General features: G+C 45.9%; 1 protein-coding gene across 1 annotated transcript in view; it reads right to left on the minus strand.

Moving 5' to 3' along the window:
* Positions 1–3790, minus strand: part of GPT2 (glutamic--pyruvic transaminase 2) — a gene marked incomplete at its 5' end in the record, with an annotated part of 62635 nt that extends 58845 nt beyond the window's left edge. The window contains one exon of the mRNA XM_082269948.1: positions 3569–3790. Coding sequence (XP_082126074.1) covers positions 3569–3790 — 222 coding nt within the window. The remainder of the gene's footprint in view (positions 1–3568) is intronic.
* Between the last annotated feature and the right edge of the window lie 5956 nt (positions 3791–9746).

The raw sequence follows: 9746 nt of genomic DNA on the forward strand, positions 1-9746 counted from the left end.
ATCGCGGCAACATCGCTCAGCGTTTGGGGTGCTATTGCAAATCACGGGCAACGCACAGGCATCCCGCGATATATATATATTTTAGCAGAGACCCTAAAATGGTGATTGCTGTATTTCCGCAGAAGTCTTTCAAATTAAGTTTTTTGGGAAAAAATACACATTATTGAAGTAAAAAAAAAAAAACTAAAAAGTTAGCCCAATTTTTTGGTATAATGTAAAAGACGATATTATGCCGAGAATCGTGATCTTTATTCTAAGCGAAGAAAATTGTGATTCTCATTTTATCCAGAATCGTGCAGCTCTATTCTCCGAGTCTGTACTTTCAGAGATTGTGTGTGTATATATATATATATATATATATATATATATATATATATATATATATATATATATATATATATATATATATATATATATATACACACACACATACATACACACATATAATATATATATATACACACATACATACATACACACACATATAATATATATATATATATATATACACACACACACATACATATATATATATATATATATATATACATACACACATACACACACACTGTAGCTATAATGTTTGGGGGGTTTTAACTAATCTCCCACCCCAAAATGATTTTTTCAACATGTGCACAAAACCCGCAAACCCGCTCAGGCAGTGAAAGGGTTCACCCAGACAAGGGGTCATTGGTTGCACTGAATGCTATAAGATCAGCAGATTTACATGAAGCGACTGACCCCTAAAATAGCGTCTTCTAAAGAGTCCAAAAAAAAAAAAATCTTTCCAAAACCAAAAAAGTAACAATAAGGAAATAAAAGGCAACCAAAGCGTTTCGGAGGGTCGGAGCATGCTGGGATCTGTAGTGACTCAGGAAGTTTGCGCTCCATAGGACCTCTGTAATCCTGGGATTGTCACAGTGCGCCCCCCCCCAATGACAGATGTGACATCACATGACATGGAGCTCCCCAGATCTGTTATCCCCATTATACTGGGATTGCTGGGACTTTTAGTTCCACAAGGATTGCACATGTCTCCAACATACAGTGGTCTTATCCTACGCATACAGGAACTACCAATTTCACTGTAACTCAGGATATGCTGGGAGTTGTAGTTCCCCTGTCATTATGGTATTTCTGGGAGTCATTGTCCCCCTATCACTAACATCATCCTGGGAGTTGTAGTCCCGCTGTCATTATAGTATTGCTGGGAGTCATAGTTCCCGTCATTATTATGGTCATGCTGGGAGTTGTAGTCCCACTGTCATTATTATGGTCATGCTGGGAGTCGTAGTCCCACTGTAATTTAATAGGGTAATGTTGGGAGTTGTAGCCCCCTGTCATTATGGTCATGCTGGGAGTTGTAGTCCCCCTGTCATTATGGTCATGCTGGGAGTTGTAGTCCCCTTGTCATTATGGTCATGCTGGGAGTTGTAGTCCTCCTGTCATTAATATGGTCATACTGGGAGTTGTAGTCCTCCTGTCATTATGGTCATGCTGGGAGCTGTAGTCCCTCAGGTCATACTGGGAGTTGTAATCCCTCAGGTCATACTGGGAGTTGTAGTCCCCCGGTCATTATTACGGTCATGCTGGGAGTTGTAGTCCCCTGTCATTATGGTCATGCTGGCAGTTGTAGTCCCTCAGGTCATGCTGAGAGTTGTAGTCCCGCTGTCATTATTATGGTCATGCTGGGAGTTGTAGTCCCGTTGTCATTATTATGGTCATGCTGGGAGTTGTAGTCCCCCGGTCATTATTATGGTCATTCTGGGAGTTGTAGTCCCTCTGTCATTATTATGGTCATGCTGGGAGTTGTAGTCCCTTTGTCATTATTATGATCATGCTGGGAGTTGTAGTCCCTTTGTCATTATTATGATCATGCTGGGAGTTGTAGTCCCTCTGTCATTATTATGGTCATGCTGGGAGATGTAGTCCCTCTGTCTTTATCATGGTCATGCTGGGAGTTGTAGTCCCTCTGTCATTATTATGGTCATGCTGGGAGTTGTAGTCCCTCTGTCATTATTACGGTCATGCTGGGAGTTGTAGTCCCCCTGTCATTATTACGATCATGCTGGGAGTTGTAGTCCCCCTGTCATTATTACGATCATGCTGGGAGTTGTAGTCCCTCTGTCATTATTATGGTCATGCTGGGAGTTGTAGTCCCTCTGTCATTATTATGGTCATGCTGGGAGTTGTAGTCCCCCGGTCATTATTATGGTCATGCTGGGAGTTGTAGTCCCACTGTCATTATTATGGTCATGCTGGGAGTCGTAGTCCCACTGTAATTTAATAGGGTAATGTTGGGAGTTGTAGCCCCCTGTCATTATGGTCATGCTGGGAGTTGTAGTCCCCCTGTCATTATGGTCATGCTGGGAGTTGTAGTCCCCTTGTCATTATGGTCATGCTGGGAGTTGTAGTCCTCCTGTCATTAATATGGTCATACTGGGAGTTGTAGTCCTCCTGTCATTATGGTCATGCTGGGAGCTGTAGTCCCTCAGGTCATACTGGGAGTTGTAATCCCTCAGGTCATACTGGGAGTTGTAGTCCCCCGGTCATTATTACGGTCATGCTGGGAGTTGTAGTCCCCTGTCATTATGGTCATGCTGGCAGTTGTAGTCCCTCAGGTCATGCTGAGAGTTGTAGTCCCGCTGTCATTATTATGGTCATGCTGGGAGTTGTAGTCCCGTTGTCATTATTATGGTCATGCTGGGAGTTGTAGTCCCCCGGTCATTATTATGGTCATTCTGGGAGTTGTAGTCCCTCTGTCATTATTATGGTCATGCTGGGAGTTGTAGTCCCTTTGTCATTATTATGATCATGCTGGGAGTTGTAGTCCCTTTGTCATTATTATGATCATGCTGGGAGTTGTAGTCCCTCTGTCATTATTATGGTCATGCTGGGAGATGTAGTCCCTCTGTCTTTATCATGGTCATGCTGGAAGTTGTAGTCCCTCTGTCATTATTATGGTCATGCTGGGAGTTGTAGTCCCTCTGTCATTATTACGGTCATGCTGGGAGTTGTAGTCCCCCTGTCATTATTACGATCATGCTGGGAGTTGTAGTCCCCCTGTCATTATTACGATCATGCTGGGAGTTGTAGTCCCCCTGTCATTATTACGATCATGCTGGGAGTTGTAGTCCCCCTGTCATTATTACGATCATGCTGGGAGTTGTAGTCCCTCTGTCATTATTATGGTCATGCTGGGAGTTGTAGTCCCTCTGTCATTATTATGGTCATGCTGGGAGTTGTAGTCCCCCTGTCATTATTATGGTCATGCTGGGAGTTGTAGTCCCCCTATCATTAGTATGGTCATGCTGGGAGTTGTAGTCCCTCTGTCATTATTATGGTCATGCTGGGAGTTGTAGTCCCCCTATCATTAGTATGGTCATGCTGGGAGTTGTAGTCCCTCTGTCATTATTATGGTCATGCTGGGAGTTGTAGTCCCTCTGTCATTATTATGGTCATGCTCGGAGTTGTAGTCCCTCTGTCATTATTATGGTCATGCTGGGAGTTGTAGTCCCTCTGTCATTATTATGGTCATGCTGGGAGTTGCAGTCCCTCCGGCACTCACCCTCTGCAGCTCCCTCTCGATCTCCCCGGCCTTGGTGACGATTGGCCCCCTCACAGCGTACTCCACCGCCCGCACCTTGGGGTTCATAGACTGCAGGGTGAGGATCCGGCTCCGCACCGCGGGGGCCTCCGCCACCACACTACTCTTCACCCTCCTGGGGGCCCCGGCATCCCCCGCACTCCTCAGCCCGCCTCGGAGCACCGACCTCACAGGACCCCTCATGTCACCCGGGACCACCGCTCTGTGGTGGGCGGGGTCAGGAGGAGGGACAGGCTGCTGCTCTGTGATGGGCGGGGTCAGGAGGAGGGGCAGGGTGCTGCTCTGTGATGGGCGGGGTCAGGAGGAGGGGCAGGGTGCTGCTCTGTGGTGGGCGGGGTCAGGAGGAGGGGCAGGGTGTCGATCTGTGGTAGGCGGGGTCAGGAGAGGGACAGAGTGCCTGTAGGTGATTCTCACGGAACACCGCTCTGTGGTGGGCGGGGTCAGTAGGAGGGTAGGGTGCTGCTCTGTGGTGGGTGGGGTCAGGAGGAGGGACAGGGTGTCGCTCTGTGGTGGGCGGGGTCAGGAGGGGCAGAGTGCTGCTCTGTGGTGGGCGGGGTCAGGAGGAGGGACAGGTTGCTTCTCTGTGGTGGGCGGGGTCAGGAGAGGGGCAGGGTGCCGCTATGTAGTGGGCGGGGTCATGAGCAGGGACAAGGCGCCGCTCTTTGGTGGGTGGGGTCAGGAGGAGGGTCAGGGCGAATCCTTCATGTTGGGGGGTGTCAAGAGAGGGGTAGGGCGCCGCTCTGTTTGTGTACGGTGTCAGAAGAGGGGCAGGGCGCAACTTTGTTTATGGGCGGAGTCAGGAGGAGGGAGCGCGCGGGGACCTAAACAGAGTTGGAGCGCGTGGAACTCCCCCCGGCATTCAGTGCGCGCATGACAGGAATTGGCGGGAAGAGCTCAGTGTGTGGTGATTCTAGCAGCATTCTATGAGGAGAGCTCTGACACGCAGCATGTTATAATAATCTGTAGCAGAGAAATAATAAAGGTGTAAATCAGAGTCCATCCCACAGTACACAGTCTGCACCATATCTGCATGTGATTTGGGTGTTTATTTGTTATATACTGCCTGACACAGCTCACTGCAATGTGTGAACAACCAATAGACGGTTGTCACCGAAACCCGTGTCCCCTGCGGAAGGATTTTCCATCTATTCCTGTTTAGCCCCGTTCACACTGCTGCAACCTGTCATGTGACTCGAGAGTTCAAGTGACTCCAACTTAGAAAAACGTTCCTGCACTACTTTTGGTGTCACTTCAATCTGACTTGCATTGACTTCTGTAAAATGAAGTCACGCAGGGATGTCAGATTTGAAGTCGATGCCAGCAGTGTGAACCCAGGCTTAGGTGACAACTAACTTCTGGATTCCTGTCCAGGTGGCAGTGGTCACCAAGATAAAAAAAGGGGAATTCATGAAAACTCTAGCAACTCTGCTTGGCAACCAATCCGATTCTATCTTTAGTTTGTTCAGTTAAGCTTTGAAAATGAGAGATAGAAGCTGATTGGTTGCTGTACACAGCGGTTCCCCCCTCCCCTATTGTATAAATACAGTACACAGATTACACCCAATACCACTAAATTGCTGCCAACCAACCCCGACCCTTCCCGGTCCACTCATCTGTAAAATACGGTCCTAAAGGCCCTTCACTTGGAGCTCCTTCCTCGCCCACATCTCCACCTATTATCTCTATATTCCTTCCAGAAATCACCACCTCCATATCGTCTTTCACATGGAGCTCCTTCCTCGCCCATTATCTCCATCCACCTTCCATTAATATTATCCCCTCATGGTCTTTCTTCTGGATCTGTTGCCGCACCCACATCCGATTCCCCATCTATCATTTCCCTTCACCCTCCATGAACCATCACCCCTCATGGTCCTTCACAGAAAAGCCTTTCCCCACCCATACCTATCATCTCCATTCACTTCCATGAACCATCATCCCTCATGGATCTTAACCTGGAGCTTCTTCCTTACCGACATCTCCACCTATTATCTCTATATTCCTTCCATAAACCACCACTTCCTCATCGTCTTTCACATGGAGCTCCGTCCTCACCCATCATCTTCATCCACCTTCAGTTAATCTTATCCCCTCTTGGTCCTTCGCCCGGATCTGTTGCCTCACCCACATCCAATTCCCCATCTATAATTTCCCTTCACCCCCATGAACCATCACCCCTCATGGCTCTTCACTTGGAGCTTCTTCCTCACCCACATCCCCACCTTTTATCTCTATATTCCTTCCATAAACCACCACTTCCTCATCATCTTTCACATGGAGCTCCTTCCTCACCTATTATCTTCATCCACCTTTCATTAATCTTATCCCCTCTTGGTCCTTCTTCTGGATCTGTTGCCTCACCCACTTTCGATTCCCCATCTATCATCTCCCTTCACCCCCCATAAACCATCACCCCTCATGGTCCTTCACAGAAAACTCTTTCCTCACCCATACCTATCATCTCCATTCACTTTCCATGAACCATCACCCCTCATGGATATTCCTTCCATAACCTCCTCATCATCTTTCACCTGGAGCTCCTTCCTCACCCACATCCCCACCCATCATTTTCCTTCACCGTTCCATCACCCCTCATGGCCCTTCACTTGGAGCTTCTTCCTCACCCACATCCCCACCTATTATCTCTATATTCCTTCCAAAAATCACCACCTCCTCATCCTCTTTTACATGGAGCTCCTTCCTCACTCATTATCTCCATACACCTTCCATCAATATTATCCCCTCTTGGTCCTTCTTCTGGATCTGTTGCCTCACCCACTTTCGATTCCCCATCTATCATCTCCCTTCACCCCCCATAAACCATTACCCCTCATGGTCCTTCACAGAAAACTCTTTCCTCACCCATACCTATCATCTCCATTCACTTTCCATCAGACTTGTATAAAGTACTCGAAATTTCTACTTGAGTAAAAGTACAAGTGCTCGATCAAAAAATTACTTGAGTAGAAGTGGAAGTGCTCACAGAAAAAGTTACTTAAGTAGAAGTACTAAAGTATTCAACATTTTTTTTACTTAAGTATTGCAAGTAGTTTTTTCAAAAAATTTGCTACTTAAGTACTAAAAGTAAAAAGTACCAGTAGTTTTGAAAAAAAAATTCTACTCAAGTACTGAAAGTAGAAGTAGAAGTACTGTGTTATGTAGTTATTAAAGAAATAAGTCAAAAGTTTGAACATCATATTGTTTTTATTATTTCAAATGATTTATTCAAATGATTAACCTGTGTTTGTTAGTAGTTTCTTGATGCACTTTAAGCGCTGTAGCACCATTTATTTGTTTGTTTCATATTTTCTTTTTATTGGAAAGATTTGGTATAGCAGCTTTTATTATACACAGCCTTTATTTTCGTATGCGCTGATTTACAAATGACATTATACACATTTTTTTGAGCTTTATGCAACCTGCCGTGAAAAGGGTTTAAATACCAGCGCTATGGAGTTTTCAGTACTTTTTGGACTAAAAAATGGTGGTGTAAGCTGCCCCCAACCTACCACTGAGGTAGTAAAATGGTAAAAGGTGCAAGTGATGTTGGGACCGGCGCTACCACATAAATATTGTGTTTGTGCAATTGCATACACTGTGTAATTCATATAAACATATAAAAGTGCATATAGTGCTTAAACCAAAGTGCTGCGTGCTGTAAACCTTTTATATATTCGCATGGGCTGTGCTCAGTGTACCATATAAACACATGTATACATATAAAGTGCTGAGTGCTATTGATAACCACGTGTGTGATTGCTAAACAAAGTTTGGCGCCAGTGGGTGTACCACAAATTGCACCGTTGCTTACCGCACTCTTAGGATGGTGGCTCAGCACTCCCTGGTCACTAGAACAGAAAACAAGCCTCCATTGCGTAGTATATCCTTGTTAGGGTAAAACAACGTAGCATCCACTCACATTTAGGGAGTTCACTATCAGCTTGAGGTGTTCGCCGGGTCGCTTCCGCGTTCCACCAGCTCAAACCACCGTTCCCGGAAGTGACGTACTGACGTACGCAAACCACGCCCTACGCGTTTCGTCATACGACGTCATCCCTACGCAAACCACGCTCCAGATGACGTCGTATGACGAAACGCGTAGGGCGTGGTTTGCGTACGTCAGTACGTCACTTCCGGGAACGGTGGTTTGAGCTGGTGGAACGCGGAAGCGACCCGGCGAACACCTCAAGCTGATAGTGAACTCCCTAAATGTGAGTGGATGCCACGTTGTTTTACCCTAACAAGGATATACTACGCAATGGAGGCTTGTTTTCTGTTCTAGTGACCAGGGAGTGCTGAGCCACCATCCTAAGAGTGCGGTAAGCAACGGTGCAATTTGTGGTACACCCACTGGCGCCAAACTTTGTTTAGCAATCACACACGTGGTTATCAATAGCACTCAGCACTTTATATGTATACATGTGTTTATATGGTACACTGAGCACAGCCCATGCGAATATATAAAAGGTTTACAGCACGCAGCACTTTGGTTTAAGCACTATATGCACTTTTATATGTTTATATGAATTACACAGTGTATGCAATTGCACAAACACAATATTTATGCAACCTGCCATCTACTGTTCTGGCAGTGGTAATTTTTTTTAAAAGTAACGAGTAACTATGCAGCACAAAAAAAAAATACTTGAGTAGAAGTATTGAAATCATCGAAAAAATGTAGTGAAGTAAAAGTAGAAGTAGGAGAAAAAAATTCTACTCTAGGAAAGTACAGATACCGCATTTCGGTACTTAAGTACAGTACTTAAGTAGTTCTACTTCGTTACTATACATCTCTGCTTTCCATGAACCATCACCCCTCATGGATCTTCACCTGGAGCTTCTTCCTCACCCACATCTCCACCTATTATCTCTATATTCCTTCCATAAACCACCACTTCCTCATCATCTTTCACCTGGAGCTCCTTCCTCACCCACATCTATTATCTCCATTCACCGTCCATGAACCATCACCCCTCATGGCTCTTCACTTGAAGCTTCTTCCTCACCCACATCCCCACCTATTATCTCTATATTCCTTCCAAAAATCACCACCTCCTCATCCTCTTTTACATGGAGCTCCTTCCTCACTCATTATCTCCATACACCTTCCATCAATATTATCCCCTCTTGGTCCTTCTTCTGGATCTGTTGCCTCACCCACTTTCGATTCCCCATCTATCATCTCCCTTCACCCCCCATAAACCATTACCCCTCATGGTCCTTCACAGAAAACTCTTTCCTCACCCATACCTATCATCTCCATTCACTTTCCATGAACCATCACCCCTCATGGATCTTCACCTGGAGCTTCTTCCTCACCCACATCTCCACCTATTATCTCTATATTCCTTCCATAAACCACCACTTCCTCATCATCTTTCACCTGGAGCTCCTTCCTCACCCACATCTATTATCTCCATTCACCGTCCATGAACCATCACCCCTCATGGCTCTTCACTTGAAGCTTCTTCCTCACCCACATCCCCACCTATTATCTCTATATTCCTTCCATAAACCACCACTTCCTCATCATCTTTCACATGGAGCTCCTTCCTCACCCATCATCTTCATCCACCTTTCATTAATCTTATCCCCTCTTGGTCCTTCGCCTGGATCTGTTGTCTCACCCACATTCGATTCCCCATCTATCATCTCCCTTCACCCTCCATAAACCATCACCCCTCATGGTCCTTCACAGAAAACCTTTTCCCCACCCATACCTATCATCTCCATTCACCTTCCATGAACCATCACCCCTCATGGATCGTCACCTGGAGCTTCTTCCTCACCCACATCCCCACCTATTATCTCTATATTCCTTCCATAAACCACCACTTCCTCATCGTCTTTCACATGGAGCTCCTTCCTCACCTATTATCTTCATCCACCTTTCATTAATATTATCCCCCTCATGGTCCATCTTCTGGATCTGTTGCCTCACTCACATCCAATTCCCCATCTATCATTTCCCTTCACCCCCATGAACCATCACCCCTCATGGTCCTTCACAGAAAACTCTTTCCTCGCCCATACCTATCATCTCCATTCACCTTCCATGAACCATCACCCCTCATGGATCTTAACCTGGAGCTTCTTCCTCACCCACATCCCCACCTATTATCTCTATATTCCTTCCATA

The sequence above is a fragment of the Pelophylax lessonae genome (assembly GCF_965119305.1).
Source record: "Pelophylax lessonae genome assembly, chromosome: 10".
NCBI lineage: Eukaryota > Metazoa > Chordata > Amphibia > Anura > Ranidae > Pelophylax > Pelophylax lessonae.